This window comes from Apis florea, unplaced genomic scaffold, assembly GCF_048593485.1.
Source record: "Apis florea isolate Af1SG1 unplaced genomic scaffold, ASM4859348v1 contig_3517_pilon, whole genome shotgun sequence".
Taxonomy (NCBI): Eukaryota; Metazoa; Arthropoda; class Insecta; order Hymenoptera; family Apidae; genus Apis; species Apis florea.
Genome location: NW_028256778.1, coordinates 1,524,036 through 1,543,031, shown reverse-complemented (window position 1 = coordinate 1,543,031; position 18,996 = coordinate 1,524,036). Strand labels below are relative to the sequence as shown.

The following is an 18,996-nucleotide window of genomic DNA, read 5'->3' as shown; positions in this document are numbered from 1 at the left end:
AGAGTAAATGCTTAGAAATTTTTGATGAATAAAATGGCATCCATCGAAATGTTAGTCATTATATAATTAATCTGTATAGAATCATCTTTGAGCGTATTTTTTTAACTGCACTTTGTTTCGGTAATAATATAAATTGTATGATCTTTAAGAAGCTTCGCCTGATTCTCATTGAAGAGAAATTCACAGCTGACTGAAGATTTCGAAAGCATTTTATAATCGTGTGGAAAATTTTTTCCGATATTATTTTTCCACGGGATCATATTTTAAACTCTTTCCCTTTTGCCTCATTCAGGAAAGATTTTATCGAGAAAAGAAAGAAAAAGGAATTGGAGATGAAAGTGCTCAAAATCATACTCGATTCTAACCAGTTGTTGCTGCTTTCGGCTCGCTTCGTAAGAGAGCTGGCTCCGTTATTTCGTTTCCCTTCTGCCCTTACCTTGTTCCTGCTGTTTTCTTCTCCACTGGCAATGGACCTGCTGAATTATGTATGACTGACGGTAAAAGTTCACTCCACTGGAGAGATTGGCGTTGGAATTTCGGCACGAACCACTTTCGGATCGAAGAGGATTGGTTTTGTTTTGAAATTAGGATTGGAAAAAAGAAGAAATGAAAATTCTTTAACATTTTCCTGTTTGATGCAGATACAATTACAGGAGGAATATAAACGTCCTTGAATAATAATATTTTTTGGGTGATAGAATATATTGTTTTTACAATAACAATCGTTTTTAGCTAATTTGCAGAAATAATTCTTTGAAATTGTGTTTTATAGATAAATGTAAATTCTAAGAATTTTTCAGAATTAGAGGACACGGGTTTTCATCGTCGTGTTATACGATTCTTTCATTCCTCGTGTCATAAAGATAATGAAGAATGAGTGTGTGAGTCATTGTATATTCCTTTTACATTATGTTTCCTTTACAAAAATATTTTTTCCATTGTTAATCTTTTAGGTAACAAGCTCGTAACAGATTAGGATTCTCGTAATGCAAATACAATGTTCGACTCGTGACTTTGTTGAGAATTTACACCTTGCTTTATATAATCGATTTGATCTTTTACCTTTTTAAATAAAAGATTATTTATACTTGTAATTTTATTTTTTTAGAAAAAAAAATATGACAATGAATATTCTTTAACTGCTTTTTAACTTCTTCAAGATTTTCAAGATTTATTATTGAAAGATTAAATAATAGAAAAGAATTTTTTTTCTTACGATCTATAAGACATTTATTGGCAAAAGAATAATCTGTTATTGATAATAATAAAAAAAAAACATATTGTAACGAAGAGAAAATATTAAAATTTAATATTTTTTTTTTTTTTTTTACAAATCAAAGAGATGATTAGTTTTATTTATATTAATTAATTACGAATCTGAGTTCGAAGAATATTTCAATATTTGGAATTTATTAAAACTTTTACTTCAATATTTAAGATAAATATTCTTCAGAAGAAAAAAGAAAAAGAAAAGGATGAACACTCTGGATTTTTCGAGAAAGAATTTCGCGAGTATAAAATTCAAATTTTTGAACCATATCTAATTTCTACGTTTCCCTTGATATATTTCGATTCACGGTTTTGTTTAGAGAGTGATTAAACATTTTTATTTATTTATTTTTTTTGCGTTTGATGAAAATTTTCAACATCCAACGATACCCAATCGACGTGCCGTCGACATTAATTGAAAATGGACGATACCTGTAACAGGAAATTGCAATTTATCGATTCTCTTCGTTAAAGCGACACCTGATCGTTAACGTGTCATTTTATCGACTACTCTAAATAACGTGTACCGATTTAACACGGTAAATACAGCGATGATCAAGAAAATAACAACGTAATAACAAAATTCTTAATGAGAATACGTGATAATTTTTCGAAATTATCCTTGCCCTCTTCGCAAATATCTTGAAGAAATACGATTGATCAATGGGAAAAGAAAAAATTTTTATTTCATCTTAAATAATAATTTTTTGATATTGAGAGATAAATAATATTTTACTATTATTATTTCTACATATTTATTATTTCAATTGATTTTGTATGATTATTTCATCTCTAGATAGGTAGATATTAAAATATTTATTTATATTATATTTCTTTCGTAATTTAAAAAATTTTATTATTTCTTACATTTTTCATATTTTTATTATTATCCGTGTAAATCATTTACATTCGAATAAAATAATCTAGTTTCACAAATAAAATCTTACAACATTTATCTGCAAACATTTTTATTTCAAATAAATTAATTTCTTTTTTTTTTTAAATAATTATTTCATCTGTTGCTTCTACTTAAGAAGAAATTTTCAAAAAATCGGATTTCCTTTATTTATTTTTCGTAATTTAAGAGGCGAGCAAGTAAAAACAAAATCACTGTATCAATACATTTTTAATAAAATTTTAACAGGACAATCAATGAATTGATTAAAAAACAATAGATAAAATGCGCCACGATTAATCGTATCTTTCCTCAACGAGATGCGAAGATAAAAAAAGACGATGATGTAGTATCGTATTTCTTAATTACCCCTTCAACTTTATCGAGGGAAAAAAATGCAATACGATGTAAAAAAAAAAAAAAAAAAAAAAAAAGAACAAGCAAAATTTTTATTACCGGCAAGCTTATTTTTCCAAGAAGGAGAAGCAGCCTATTCTCACGGAAACTTGTTTAATAAAAAAGTTTTGCGGTAAAATATGCCAATGCAGAGTCGTTCTCTCCAGACTCCGCGGGGACTTGTCGTAATCTCAGACGTTCCATTTTGATTATGTAAATTCGAACCTCGATTGTGCCGGACAACGAAGCGAAGAAATTAAAAAGGGAAGAGAATTCGGTCGACGACTCGAGTCGAAACGATTTCTTCTTTATCCAACGAGAACGAGATACAAATATATCGAGACGTGATTGGATTATCTCATGGAGCGAGAATATCGTACGACCAAGCCAAATTCGAGCATCCAGGGATCATTTACATCGAGCAAGAAGTAAGAATCGCGATGAAGTTTCAAGACGTGGGTATCGAATGCCGCTTGTTCTCGCTATCTTTCTCTCTTCCCCTCCTCTCTTCTATTCACGTTCCCCTTCTCCAGAGGCGTCTTGTCACCGAGGACAATGCGATACTTCTCCTTTCAGACCGTGGTTCCGTGGCTGTACAGTCGTTATCCACGGCACAATGCCCATTCAGTCGCTTTACCGGCATGAAAACGTACCGATCGAGCAATGGCCGCCAGCCCTCTGTTATCGAGCATCCGATCGAAAAGAATTTCGACGCGACGAAAAATTCGACCGGCCAGCGGTCATCGTTTTTAAACTCCGAAAGAGTGGATTGATGAAAGTTTTTATTTTATTTGGATAAGGATGAGATTGTAATATAGCAGTGGCTTGATTGATCGATTAACTCGTTAAGTTAATCGATATTGTACTTTACCAATTTTTGAAATTAATTTAAGATGTACGAAAAAGCAGAAAATGTTCAATGTATACGTTACGCATTTATTAACATTCGAAGATTGTGGCATATTTCTATGTAAGCTCTTTCGTTAAAATTTTATAAATATAAACATTTTATCTCATAGAGGAAATGTTTTCTCGTTTTCCATTAGTGAAAAAGAGCAATTTTCAACGTTTCATTCTTAATTGTAACACATATGATGATAATTAGACATATGATAAAAGCTGAAGAAAGCTGACGCGAGTTATAAAAATACTTATTTTATATAGTTTTTATAATACTCAATACCGTTCAATTTGTGGTCTATGAATCGTATTATATTATATTTTTATATATATATATATCTACGTGTACTATGATTCAACTGATCTGGAATGCACGATACTTATATGTTTATTTTTAAGAAAAGTATTATAATTACAATTTTTATTGTATCGAGCATTATTAATTTTTAAAATTACATACATATATTTTTAATCGTAGAATAATTTTATTGTAAAAAAAATTTGTTATATATCTTAAGATCTTCTTCGGGATCCTCTTCAACAACTGCTTTTGATGAAAATCGTCTCTCTGTCGCAAAGATCGTTTCATCCTTTCGTTGAAGCTTGAAAATGAAGTTTGACAAGTTTTAGTAAATTGAAAGTTGTAGGATCGATTTCAGCGTCGTAGTTCCAAGGAACCAGATATCCATACGAAGCAAGGGAATGAAAAGCAATTACACTTGTTACTTTTCTTTAGCATTTACAATTTTTATCCCGCTTTGAAGAACATTCTTTTTGAAATACATACGTCTCTCCTTTCCTTTTTTGTTTGTAAACAAAAAAAGTAATTTTCCAGCCTCGAAACATTGCATTTTGCATCATCTATATTTTTTTTTCTCTCTCAATTTTCTTCGACCTCTTTCTTCGTCCAACTATTCTAGAAGGAAAGTAAGAAAACTTGCTTATTTTGAGGTTCTTGAAGCTCGATTGAACTTTAAAGCCATACTTTGGAACGTATCGTTGGATTAAGTGGGCTAATTTCGAAACTTTTATCTTATGCTCGTATATATCGATGCTTCGATAGTTTCAAGATTAGAGCATGATCTTAGATACTGCACGTATCATCTGTTTTTCGATTTTTCGATAAATTCACTTGGAGTCTCGCTTATAAATATTATTCTTTCGATTGATTTTTTTTTCTCTCTCTCTCTCTTTCGTATTATATCAACGTTCTAATTGTTACTTCATCTTTACTTTATTACCGATAATTTATAAATGATTATCTTCCTTTATCAAATTTTTTTTTTTTTAGTGATTAAATAAAAATCGGAGCTAAAATTATCGGCTTAAAAAGACAATTGTACGTACGTCTATTGGGATAATGTAAGAAAATTAAAATTACAATCTTGTTTTCCAATCTTGATAATCTTCTGTGAGATTTCTATTTTTTGGTTTACTTTTTAAACATATTTTTAGAAATCTCTCGTTCCTATTTTTTATTATATTGTTAATTATAATATTTCTTATTAAATTTAATATTACATATTTTATTTTATTTTGATATTTTAAAATGAACGTATAAAATAACTCTTTAAATCCATTTCTGAATTTCTTTTATTCGAATACGGGGTGATAAAATTTGAGATCTCAGAGAAATTCTTTAGATAATCCTCGTAAAATTTACCTATAAATTCGTTGCGATAAATTAATTACTTTAAAATTATATTACATTGTTTCTTTTTAATTTAGATCTCGATAATAATTAAGCCGAAATTTAATTCATACATTTTCCATAGATAATAAATTTATTTTTGAAATTGTAAATGTCTTCATAAATAAAAGAAATTTACAATTCCAACGATTCAAATTTGCAATTTAGGATTTATCTTTTGCCACAAGAGAAGGACAGTTTTTTCCAGTGGTTTTGAATTATTACGTGTAATATGCATAAAAAAATATTTGAAAGTTGTACGCACACAAATGCAGATCGGATTAAAAAGTGAACGATTTATTGCGGATTTTGGATCTCACCCCATTACTGTTTTATACAAATGCAGAATATATATATATATATATTTTTCTATGTTTACTGGAAATTTCAATATATATTCTCGCATATTTGATTAATAAAATAAAAAAATGAATCAATAAATTGTGTAATATTCAACACAAACCAAATATATATATATATATAGATATATTTCTGACATTTTACTACAAATGACAAATTTTAAAAATTCACCATAAATCGAAATAAAAAATTACCGATTTATCGCGAAAATATCCACCTTTTGAATTACTATTTTTTTTTAACGTTAACTCAAAATAATAATTTCATAAAGAAATTATTTCTCTAAAAAAAAAAAAAAAAAAAAAATAAATTGCCCTTCTCTCGTTGCAAAATTCTCAATCGAAGTTTGCTTCGATTTCGATCCTATAACGACGTGCTATGAAGCAAAATTTTCCTCCACGAGCTGCAATTTATGGTCAGAGAAAGCGGAAATTCACGATTCTTTCGCCAACGTGAAATTCGATTTTACAAGGTAGCCATGTTGAAAAATGAAAAAAAATCTCTCAGATTTTCTTCGCTAGAAAGAACTGGCGCATCGGACTTCTCATACACACAGAATTCGAAAACCACTCGGTTCACCGATCATTTTCCAGAATATCGTCTCCTCGTCGTCTTTTTTCCTTCACCCTTTTCTTCTCTTCGAAAATCGAGACGTGGAAAAAACGTCTGTCAAAAATAAACACAAAATTCCCATGTCTCGAGAAAATCGAGCTGTAGCCGAACAACAACAGCATCCAATGATATATCCAATTTATACCCTTACGTTATTATATTAAAAGAGATTCTCCTACTTGCTTCTCAAATTAAAATTTAATTTCTCGATTACACGAGAAATGTATCCAACGGCGAAAAAAGAAATTCCTCCCTCCTAAAATTTCCTCCGTTTATCCAAAGGATAGAAGCTTAATGGAGAAGCTAATAATCGAAGGAGGAAGGTCTAACACAGGCCTTCCTTAAGGAGCGGACGAAATTAGCGATAGGGTAGATAGGGTATATAAGCGGTAACCCACGAGAACCCTGGAAAGGATCGAAGGGTTGTAAGTGGTCCAAACTCGGAAACCGCCTCTATTAGCGTTCCAGGATGGCGTGATATATATATATATATCCCGTGAACGAGTAAACAAGCGTGAGATGCATCTGCGATGCGATCGGTCCATTTCCATCGCCCGTGTTATTTATCACGTGAATTATCGCGTACACTTTGCACGCAATTTGCGTGCGTGTGTGAAATACGCACGCGTGAAAAGATTTCGCTCGGTGTTTTCGACGAGAAGGGAGGGGGAGAGAGTTTTAAGTTGGCGACTGTTTCTGATCTTCGTATGTATTAAATATATTCAAATGAATTCCGTTGCTTGGGAGATACGCGTGTGTAGATAGAATACAGAGGAAGGGAGGGGGTGAGTGGTGATCGTAAATGGAGGAATAAGCGCCATCTTTATTATCATAAGGGGAGGGGAGTTGTGCTTGTTTCTTTCATGCTATCGTTGCGTGTAGTGTGAATTTCTCTGTTCCGTGGTATTCGAACGAAATTGTTGTTTCGTTTCGTTAGATACGATGTAATGAACGTTTGTAATTTTAATTTTCAATAGACGCTATCGATAAAATGGATTATTTGTCTCGAACAATCGGAAAGTTAGATTGAATTATGAAAGAAACGATTAGATTGTGGAAATTTTTTTTGAGATGATCATATATATATATCATTCTTCATAATCTAGTAATCTAGTAATTCCACAAGAATTGACTTCTGGTGAAAAATAATTCAATGAGTTCAATCTGGTTGTTATGATTTTTTTTTTCTTTTTTTTTTTTGTAGTTTGTTCACTACAAGAATGAAGAAAATTATAAAAGGACAACATTTTTATCCAAAAAGTTGTTGAAATTTAATTTTTTTTAAATAGAATTATTTTCTTAAACGTGAATTAAATACGATCAATCAACTTTGATAATTTCTCTCTGTATTAAAATATTATTTGGAATAATTACTTCATTTTACGAATACGTATTTCATTTGTAAATGTATGTATTTTAGTATGTTGCAATATCGCGAATAATGATTATTTTATTTTTCAACATGGAATTGAAATAATTAATTGAAATAAATATGTTTTTCATTATATATACGTAATGAATTATTTTTATGAAATTCGTGTCGAGAATATTCGTATTCATACACGTCATATAATAAGTGAGAAATTAATATTTATGTAATTTTGTTGATTATAATCAAAAAAATTCTATTTATTTATTTTTCTTTTAAATAGTAATCACAAAAAAATAAAACAATATAAAATAATTATAAGAAATTGAAATAATATAATATTACACACGTATATCAAGATATATTTGTACTGCTGTATCAATAATTCACTACAAAGAACCTTTGCAATTATTATAATTCAATAACACACGCGAATCGACCTCTCTTTGCCCAGTTTCACAAAGTTTCAGAAAGAGAAACTCGAGGATATAAGGAAATGACGGATAATTGACCATTCCATTGTACGTATTCAATGGAGAGGGAAAATTGACACGGAGGGAGAAGCATCGCGGTGGAAATTGTCCTCCTTTTCGAGGGGGAGGGTCGAGAGAGAGGTTGGACGCGGCCAAGGGTCTTCTCTCCAGGAAGCAACCGGCAGAAGCCATTAAAGCGAGCGGAGAATGCGGTGGAGCTAATGCGTCGTGAATTAGTGCATCAGCGATACGGTAAGTCTCGACTCGCCGTGTCCGGTGATTCGTTCTGATTAAAATCTAATTATGAATCACTGTGTGGTTCGCTGCTATTTATCACCGTCCTTCGTTATTGCCCCTCCCCTTTCCTTCGTTTTTCTTTGTACACTCGCCGGTACACTCGAGAAATTTCGCCACGATGATTTAATTGAAAGAAATGTTGTAGTAGCGATGGGCTCGAGCGTATCGCGCGAGTAGAACAAATTGAATTTCTTTCTTTTATCAATCAAATTTCGAAAAAAAAAGGAAGTAGAATCGAGTAGAATTTGTGAAGCACTATTAGGATAATAAGATTGAAACATTTAAAGATTAGATTCGAAGGAAGTAAGGTTATACATATTGACTCGTAGTTTCTATTTCTTTCATCAATGCACAGCTGAAATCTTATAACAACTAACTACTCTCTTCCTTCTCTCATTCATCTTAAATGTGTGTACAAATATATTTGATTTGTCAAAATTAACTGGAACCAAAAATTTGCTTCAATGTACGAAACACGAGTTAAAATTACAAAAGATCACTCTGATAAATAATCTTAATCCTCTCCCTCCCCCCCCAAAAAACAAAATATCATCACCTGTCTAAGAAACCGAGCAATATAATATAAGCTTCAAATTATTCCAAATACACTACAATACGACATGCAGGCTTGTTAACTGGCTTATATTGATTTCATAAATTCGATAATGCGGCCGAGGCTGGCGGCGACAGGCCTTGTGTACGCGGCTTAATGGAATCTTAAAGTTTAAGAGAATTTTCCGGGGCTCGTGGTGGCGTCAACCGTATCTGAGCCAGACAACCGAATAGTCAACTGATATACGAGCAAGCGTTTCCGAAGGAAAGTGGAGGGGAGGAATCACGCATTTATTTTCGCCGCACGACGGAGAAAAGGGAGGGGAAATCTTTCTTCGGGATCAGGTGAATGGGGGAGCTCGTGGAGGGGGAGAGATCGTTGCTGGCTTCACCGGTTGAAATATATATATATATATATATAGGCTGAATTCTGTTAAATCTAGTGGAATTAAACGTTGAAGGGCACTTAAGGAGAGGGGAAACACGATGGGCGTTTATAGCGAGCCTCGTCAGGCTGAAGACGCGATTTATTTCGACGTTTTCCCTCACCAAGGTTTGCGGCGTTTTCATTAAAATTAAAACTAAGCGTGATTGACGTGTATTTACAATTTATAACAGAAATGGTGCTCGTGTATTGAATATATTTTATATAATTGAGAGAAGAAAAAGATAAATTTTGTTTATCATTAAATGAAAAAAGAAGCAATAAATTTTAATTGTACGATGCAATAGGTATTATTACAATACGATAGAATATTATACATCGATTTTGTACCATTCATTTACACGATATGGCATTGTACTATAACAAATAAGTTGTTTATGATTCGTATATGAATACATAACGATTTGAATTTTTAAAAAAAAAAAAAACTTGAAAATTATATTATAGCAAAAGTTTATTTATTTTAACTTATTCTATATATCCGTCATAAAATCGTTAAGTGAATACAATAATAGAAGGTGAGATCTAAAATAATTGGAAAAAAATGGATACGCAAAAATATATATTGATTGGGTCTTAATTATTTAGTCACAAACAAGTTTTAAGTTAAATGAAGCAAGACAAAAATAACACAATAACGTAACGAAGATAAATATCGTTTTATTTGAGTATCGCTTTATCTCTCTCTCTCTCTTTATTCAATTAATCTTACAATTTAATAAATAAGCCTCGACATTTTTATGTACCAACTTTTATTGTTATTTCATTCTATTTCTAGAATTGATCCTCTGGAATCGAAAATTCAAATTTTTTCCCATTCCAATAGAAAATGGAATGGACATTAAGCAGTATATTGTATGCATAAAATAGAACGAAAACGGTATTTGTCGCGTGACGAGTTCGACAACTCGGCTGCTAGGAGGGAAACACTGTATAGTTTGATTATTTACCGATAAATTTTCCCGTGTTACACGTCAAACATGCAACGAATTTGCTTGTTGGCATTGGGTATAGCTGTTTCTAAATTAACGAACCGCAAACTATTCACCCCTCAAAGCACGTGACACATTCTCCCTTCTATCTATGTTCGGCGATCGATCAGACGTTATCGTTTGACTTCGAGGAAAATGTGGCATGCTGTTTAACGAGGGTAAATCATATAATAATCGTGACCAAGATTGCCTACTTATTTTGCTGTAAAATCGTGATTGTTTAAATGCAGATGGACAAAAGTTTTATGTTAACAAAATTATGAAAATTGTGTTCAATGAATATAAATATAAAATGTTTTCAAATTAGTTATTTATTATAGAAAAAAAAAACAACGAAATGTTTAAAAGTTGAATGATAATAGTTAAAATATTGATATTTTTACTATAGTGTTAAAAAAAAATATCTATCACAATGGGTATCACTTTTTCTATTAATAAATCTTTTGCAAATTTTATTATCAATTTGAAATTAATGCTTTGAAATGTTAATAGTCATTTTAATTACAATAAAGTTTCATGAAAATATTTTTTGATCTTGCAAAATTTAAATTTAAAAGTTCTTTTTTATTATAGAATTTTATTGCTTTTTCTTTCAGAAATAGATAGCATTAAGTTAGACAAACGTAGATGAAATTTTTTAATTTAATATCTAATCAGACAGATTATAAAAATAAAAATAAATAAATAAAAATAAATCTTATTACCAAGATCAAAATGCTTAAAAGTTTAATTAAGAATTGATATAACATAAAAATGTATAATAAAATTTATTTAACAAATGTAACACATAAAATTGAAATATGTTATTATCCGGCATGTATAATAATGTATATAATGCATAATAATCATGTCTATTATTCTCTTCTGCAAGTTAAACGCTTGCATAAAATAAAGCACATATAATCCAAAAACCTCTCAATAACTAAACTATATGTAAATGTTTATGCATGTTAATGTAAATATTTATGGGAAATTTAAATACACAAAAATTTATCACAATGATACGTAAACAAATATAAAATATCCAAAATAAATACATATTATTTAAAAGATAAGACGGATCTTTATTTCCATTCATATTCATTAAAATATGCATCCATGCTCTATTCATAATTAATAAATAAAAAATTTATTACTTTTCACTGTCAACAAGCAATATTTTCCAAAATATCAAAAATTGTGTCATAAACTGAGAGATAGATTGATATTGTACATATTAGAACATTGTACATTTACACAATAAAACTCGTATACAAGCCCAAATAAAAAAGAGAGAGATGGGGCAATCCTCTGATCACAAAATTTGAAACGACTTCAAAGGAAGTTTCATCGAGTTTCGAGATAAAGGCATCGTTTGTATTCACCGTGGCGCGTATGTTTAATTACGTGCAAGCTTTGCCGCAATGAGCTTGATTAGGGGTTGCCGTGTTTGTCGTTTTAGACGGATCGCCAACCAGATTTCACCTTAGTGATACGTGCATCCGCAACTCGAAGAAGCCTCACGGATAAATTTCGTTTATTCCAATTCTGTGAAACACATTGTTCGCATGCATGCAAACGTTTCACACATCTTGACAAATGCTCCACATTTGAAATCATTTCGTTCTGCATATCGCTACATCGAATTTAGCTATACGAATTTAACTTTTCAATGTTGATAATTATTTAGAAAAACGTACCAAGCTTGATAATTTTTTTAACGTATTATCAAATCGTTCTGATATTTGTTTGTGAAAAATTTTATTTGCAGTCGTTCGTTGTTCGCAAAAACAATTTCATTCGAAACCGTTAAATTAGGTTAGGTTCATTGCTACGGAGAATTGATGGCAGATTAAAAGAAATTAAATCGTAACACTTTGACAATATATTAAAAAATAATCGAAATCAATGATATATATATATATATTTTTATAAATATTTACCTTTGTATTTTCCATATTCGTACGCCTCATATAAAATCCCATTCAAATTTCGTTCATTTAAAATTAACGTGTCCTTATTCAAGGAAGGTTTGCGTTCAGAGTGGAGAATCGATATTTCGCGAATCGAATCGCGTCAAAAAAAAAACAGGCTATCTTTCATTGTGTATTTATTTTCGAGCGAAGATACACAAAACCAGAGAGCGGCTGAAAAAACGCGAGTGCACTTGCACCAACGATAAATTAGCTTCGAAACCGATCGATTTCCATTGACAAAACAATTCGTCCAACCTGCGCCAACACGAGAACGGTTTTAAATCGAGTCGTAATCGATCGAGGCGCCCTCTTGCTCGTGTTACCAGAGATCGCTACGTCGTTGAAAAAACGTTGATCAACTTTTCGGAACAAATAGCGGGAACTCGTTTAAATTTCACTTCTTTTAAAATCACTTTCATAGAGGATAGATAAAACGGTGAGGTTAAGGTATAAGAGAGCCATTAACAATGGCGAGAGAGAGGGAAGAAAACTTCCGTCCAGGTGTCTCACTCGTATCGCAATCAGGATTTCCGTCTCGATGCTTTCTTTTACAAGGACTTGCTTTTATCTCGGTGCTGGAGCTCGTGTGTTTTTAAATTAGGGTAAATCAGGGGGAGATGGGTATCGTAGATGAGATAGACTACGTAAGTTTACTTACACAAGTTTCGAGAAAATTAACTTCTATATACTTGATGTTAAAATGTTCGGTACTTTAAAGTAGACAAAAGAGTGCAGATTCATTTTTCGACAGTTTTTTAAATTACTATTTGTAATATAAAAGAAAAATTTTTTTAATAAAAATAGATTTTGAATTTCTATTTTTATATCTCTTTGAAAAATTCGCTAAAAATTGAAATTAAGATTTATCAATTTAATAATTATTATTTATTGTATAAAAAAAATTTTTAGAATTTTAGAACAGAAAAGCTGAAATTATAATATATAAATTATAAATTATATAAATAGTAGTGTTATATAATAAATGTGAAACATTTCTTTGAATTTCTTTTTAAAGGAAAAATAGGTTATATTGTATTCTTTTATATGAAATAGAAATATAGAGATAACTCTTTTCTCAATTAAATAAATATAGTATAATAACAATGATGATAACATTATATATATTATCAATATTAACAGTAATAATAAGATAATAATCATGTGTATCTTTAATGCAATAATGTTACGCGTTAGCGAATCTTTATATATAGCGAAATATGCAAATCCTTAGAAAGAAAGAAAGTATATAGAGAGGAAAAACAAAAAAATATGAGTTGAAAACAATGAAAAAAGATAAAAAAAAACGAAAAGCAAAAAGAATCACCTGATAAGCAACGGTCAATTGAGCTCAATTAAAATTTTATTGAAAAACATTGAATACATGTTGTCTTTATAATAGTAATATTAAAACAAAGTTGAAAGAAATAATAAAACAAAGAATATATGAAATGAAAACAGAAGTAGAGAAACAAAAAGTGTATAAATAAATGGAAATACTGTATAATAATATATGTAGATACGTTTTAAAGACGATTTAGACAAACATAACCTTTAATTTTATATTTTATATAGAAGTAACGACATAGTTAATATATTATCAAATTTCTTCATATATTTTCCATTGATTATAAATCTAATTTACGTTTAAAAAATAATTGGCCTATTCTTCTAAAAATTATGCTATGCATTTTTGATGAGCAGTTAGTAACTTACCGCATCTACTAGTCGAAATTCGCATCGAACGATGTTCTCTTGAATTTTAAAAAGGATCTCTCTCTTTTCGACCCTCTCGAAGATCTTACTTCGACAAGATCGTGCACCGTTAAGCTTCTTTTCCTCCACGCCATTTACTTGTTCTTTGACTCTTTTTATCCTCAACTTTTTTCCTCCCGTGGAACGGATGTATCGAGAGGTTCACGCCAAACCGTGTCATGCATAATTTACAAAGTTATCGAGAACGTCGTCGAAAGAACGTGTTGCCGCGCCACTTGTGGCCGAATACTGAAGTTTCTCTCAAGAAGGCCTACTCTGTTACGTCATCACATCAGCCATTGGGCCATTTGGACACACTGGTAACACTTTCTCGAGTTGCGATGGATCGCAGCATTCGTAGTAATATCGAATCTCGATATTCGACTTTACATCCAAATCACGTGTGAGTTTTTTCGTAACCATAGGTTAAGTAAAAGACAAAATGGTGAAAAAGTGAAATAATGTGATAGATATTTTTTTTTCTTCTTTCTATTTGCTGATATATGTGAATTTTTTTGTTATAACAAAAGAAGAATTGATAATATTGGTAAATAAGATTTTTGTTATGTAATAATTATATATTTTTCGATAGAATTTCAATTCGTAATTAAATTTTATTACTTATAGTTTTTATATAATTCTTTAAATTTCAAATAACTTTGTTTATTTCTTGAAAATAGATATGAAAAATTAAATTAAAGCTTGAACTTTTTCAATGCCTATTTGATCTATTTTATTTTGATCGATGTTCAAAGGATAAAATAAATCCTTAAAGAAAGGAATTTCAAATGTTAAAAATTTATTGATATTTAACATTTAGAAACATTTTTTTCTTGTAACATCAGGAATTATAATCATCATTTTCATTCAAAATATGCAAATAATTTTATAATCTTTATAAATTTTATAGCTATTAAATAGAATATTAAATAGAATATAGCTATTAAATGAAATAATGTTAAAAAATGAATAACATTAAAACTTGATCATAACATGTTTTGTATTCATTCAATATAGAATAATTAATAGTTAATATATAATGAGTTATAAGCAAATTCTTTTATTGGATACGATGCTTCAAATATTTAAACTGATTACATGAATCTTGTGCATCATGCAGAAGGATCAGACTGTTTATGTATCAAAATTGTGTTCGTTAAATTAATATAGATAATCATCTTTATAACCTGTTTTATCCAAAAGTCAAGAATTTATTCATAAATAAACTTATAATTTTATGTCAAAAATAATTAAATATATAATCTAGTTAATGATCTGATAAATAAAGTAATATATTTATGCCAGTAAAATATGTGAAATATATAAAAAAGAAATAATTTCGCTCAATATTTATTTTACTTTAATTCTTCATTGATGATTTTAATATCCAATCGATTTTTATTCGTTTATTCTTTTTTTTTCTTTTACAAATTATTCATTTAAATTTTTCTTCAAAAACGTAACAGTTTATTTCGAAATTCTCGTTTCAATTTTCGCAAGAATGGAATATTCGGGACGGAACAGAAATGAAATATTTTTATCAAATTAATGCACGTCGAGCCAAATATTCTATCCCGATGAACACGAGGTTATACATGTTGCGTTTCGAAAAAAATTGCCTTAATGGATGAAATATTTAACCGTTAGCGAAATGGTAATTTTCTAAAAAGAAACATGCCTGCAGGGTTTAATTAAACTCGTATCTATCTTGTCCCGTGAAAATTTGATTTAATGGAAAAATTGAATGCCAGGTATCTGCCTGCTCGTTCATTTTGCAACGCATACGAGTAATGATATTCCCTACATAAATTAATTCTTTACAGATAAAGTAAGAGTGAATAAGTAGAAAGATTATTGTTTGGCCATATACAAGAAAAGTTAAATTTGTATTATAATAAATATTATTTATAACATTAATTTGTAGTTTTATATATACCGTTTAAAGTATTTTGATCTGTTAATAAAAAGAAGTAATAATTATGCAAATTATTATTATTGTACATTTAGAATTTTATATAATATAATGATATTTGAAATAATCAATAGTCATATAGCATGTCGCGAATACGTATAATACAAACAATTAACAAATTTTAATCAATATCATCATCTTTTCTCTTTTGAGAAGCTATATATCAAAGAAAGCGTTGTTTCCAATCCTTTCCAAGATAATGCTAAAAATACCTCTGAATTGAAATTGCTTTAGTTTTTCCAATCTTTCAGACATTTTATTCATCGATGGATCTAAATTTAAAAAAATACAGAAATTTAATTCTAATTCTAAAATATTATCCAATACTTTCCTTTCTGTTATTCCAATACTAGAAATTTACTTAGTTACATACATTCTTCAAAATTGTATTAACAAATAATTGGAGGATCAGTATTATATATATATATATACAACTCGTCGGTTGAAAGCAACGCCTCTTCCACACCTCCAATAATAAAAATTCTCTTCGTATTGGGCCGCACAAGTCGCTTGTCGCGAAATTTATTCTCTCCTTCACGATCGGCCGCGTATCTAGAACAATAATTCCGGCCGCATCGATAATGAACACCTCGAGGGGATTTATCGGTAAATTTCCAGGCAGGGATGATTGACAGGGACGTGACTGTCGAGGGAGAACGACGTTAGATCTTTCGTAACTGTCGGTTTACGCTCTCGCTCATATATCTTTCCCCATGGAAACGAAAATCGAAGGAGCAGCGCAGTTTGTGCGAAAGGCCGTCCCTTATAAGATTATTGCGGCCTTTAATCGTCGACCATTTCGTGGCTACGTTATCTGAAAACTTAACATTTTATAACGTTAATTAAATCCTCGAGATATTGAAACATCCTTACCTGAAAATATTCCATGATCGTATTATTAAGAGATTGTCTCGATAAATCTAATATGCTTGTCAAACATTTTTTAATTTATTTAAAGGTAATTGAAATTTCTTTTTCCACGAAGGAAAAATTTTTATGTGATCTTTGTCAAAGATATTTATTCCATTTTTTAAAATGTATAATTCTTATAAAAAGTAATTTCTCAATTTTTCCCTTAATCTTTAAAGAGTTCAATGCAATGTCCGTTCTGCTTGAATTATATTTACCATTGCTTTGTTGTATTTTCTTGAATGTCAAATTAGGATTGAAATTCGTTTGTCTTTTAATTTCAATGAAATCCAAGAAATGTTCATTGGTGCTGAAAAGGATGGAAATTTAATTTATTGATTAATACGAGAATTATAAGGATAATAAAGAAAAAATATAGTGTATCGAAATTGTTCGATACCAAAATGAATTACTTTAATTATTAATTCAATAATATTCTTACGAAATGAATCTCTTCCATTGAATTTCACTTGTATTCATGTTTTATTCATTGGATTTAATCCCGCCACTAATATTATTTTGTATATTATTTCTTATAAAATTTATATTCTGTTTAAAAAATTCTCTTCCGTTCTTTGAATAACGTAGAAAACATTCTTCCTTTCCTGTTAATTTTTCAAAAACTTTCGAAACCAATTTCGAGAAATATCTTATCCAACAACAACGTATCTCATATTCTTTATAGACGATTGAAAGAAACGATCAGACTGTTCGAAATTTCGGCGAGGAGAGAAAACTGTTTGAGGGTTTTAACTGAAAACATCTGGATCTTGATTAATCCACCTTCGATTTAAACAGGGTCCAAGTTTTACGATAGTTTCTCGTAGCGAAACTTGCGCAATTTCCGCCACTTCCGTTCAAACGCAAGACGAAAGTAAGAAACGTAAGCCATTAACCAGCTAAGTGCTTTGTAACAGGATTAAAATGTAACGACAACCGTGACCGTGATTCGATGATGATGGAAAATGGATCCCCTTCTTGAACACTCTTCGTATAAGCTCACGAATCCGTTAAGTTGAATCAAGCTTTTTCAACTCGATTTCGATTCTTGGATCGTTCTTTGAACAGAGATGTCTCTCTATTTCGGTCAAAAAAGAAATACGCTATTCATAAAGCGTGATGTTAAAACGAACGAGGCTAATAACAGGGATCAAGGATAAGTTATTCTAAAATGATTGACACGATTAAAAAAATAACGATTTTTAAACTTTTTGGTTACAAATAACCAAGTTATCCAAAAATTCGGATCCTCCTCGATAACTGTTAAAGACAATTTTGAATGGATCAAAAAAATATTACTAGCCTAATCACGATTCTGCATTGAATTAGTCTTCTTTCATATAACTTCTTTCATGCGCAATATTAATATATCAGAATCTCACGAGAAGAACATGCTTCCACATATAAATATACATAGAATTGATAAAAATCGAAGAAATTGATGAGTCGAAAGAGTCACATCTAACGATCCAAAAAACATTTAGATATTGGATTCTTTCATGCGACAATCTCGATCGAACTAAATCTGATTAATTTTCACATCATATCTCCATGTTAAATTTACTTGTTTGACGATTGATCGGTAAGAAATCGGTTTGATTCTTTACCTTTGCTATGGAACGATTTTCGCTCGAACGAATATTTTTCCATTTTGTAATAACTTCCTTCTATGATCTGGCGCAATTAGAATATCTTCTGGCGAGCTTTAACCCATTAACGGAGATTGCATTCTCGTTTCAATGTTTTGTTCCTCCACCGATATTATCGCGCGGTTACATCCGCGCAATTCAAAGTGGAGAAGAAATTTCATCGAGTTTAACGAATCGAGAGAGAATACAGATGGAAGGATCGAAATTGATTGGCAAAGTACAAAGTTTCATCGATTCTTTGCGCGCTGATTACTGCGCCAAGACACTTAATTAGCACTTGCTTTGCAATCGATTGTGAATGAGGTTAATTAAACAACCCATTTCCATATGCGGAAGATAATCAAGGATGTTCGTTTAAACTTACGTTTGATATATTTATAACTAATAATTTACATAATTTAGCAAGATTTGTTTAAAGAAATGAATTTAAAAAAGAAGAAGAAGCAATCTGTGAAAATAACAAGATCGATAAATGTTGATCAATAAAATTGTATTATAATACGAAAGAT

At 30.3% G+C, this 18,996-nt stretch overlaps 1 protein-coding gene and 4 long non-coding RNA genes across 8 annotated transcripts in view; 2 read left to right on the top strand and 3 right to left on the bottom strand.

Annotated features, from left to right (window-relative positions):
- The window catches only part of LOC147656653 (uncharacterized), a 122,503-nt gene that overhangs the window by 40,207 nt on the left and 63,300 nt on the right, over positions 1 to 18,996 (top strand). The window lies entirely within an intron of this gene.
- LOC147656655 (uncharacterized) lies at positions 3,831 to 14,140 on the bottom strand. Its single transcript, XR_015293971.1, has 2 exons — positions 13,919 to 14,140; positions 3,831 to 4,376 (listed from the first exon to the last, which is right to left on the bottom strand). It is a non-coding gene; the product is annotated as an uncharacterized LOC147656655 (long non-coding RNA).
- LOC147656656 (uncharacterized) lies at positions 11,294 to 12,437 on the bottom strand. 2 transcript variants are annotated; one of them, XR_015293968.1, is made up of 3 exons: positions 12,173 to 12,437; positions 11,930 to 12,060; positions 11,294 to 11,855 (listed from the first exon to the last, which is right to left on the bottom strand). It is a non-coding gene; the product is annotated as an uncharacterized LOC147656656 (long non-coding RNA). The 2 variants fall into 2 exon arrangements; XR_015293969.1 differs by having other exon boundaries at positions 11,294 to 11,865; positions 12,173 to 12,403.
- Positions 15,334 to 15,937, top strand: LOC147656654 (uncharacterized). Its single transcript, XR_015293965.1, has 2 exons — positions 15,334 to 15,708; positions 15,781 to 15,937. It is a non-coding gene; the product is annotated as an uncharacterized LOC147656654 (long non-coding RNA).
- LOC100866007 (uncharacterized) overlaps positions 16,164 to 18,996 on the bottom strand; it is a 63,382-nt gene continuing 60,549 nt past the window's right edge. For 2 of the 3 annotated variants that reach the window (XR_015293964.1, XR_015293963.1), the window contains 2 exons: positions 17,057 to 17,148; positions 16,164 to 16,750 (listed from right to left, as the gene is read on the bottom strand). Coding sequence is in view for 1 of the 3 variants with exons in the window: in XM_086913873.1 (XP_086769999.1) it covers positions 17,140 to 17,148 (9 nt within the window). In the remaining 2 variants the exon portion in view is untranslated. Of the gene's footprint in view, positions 16,751 to 16,920; positions 17,149 to 18,996 lie in introns of those variants that run through there. The other variant, XM_086913873.1, reaches the window with a different exon arrangement.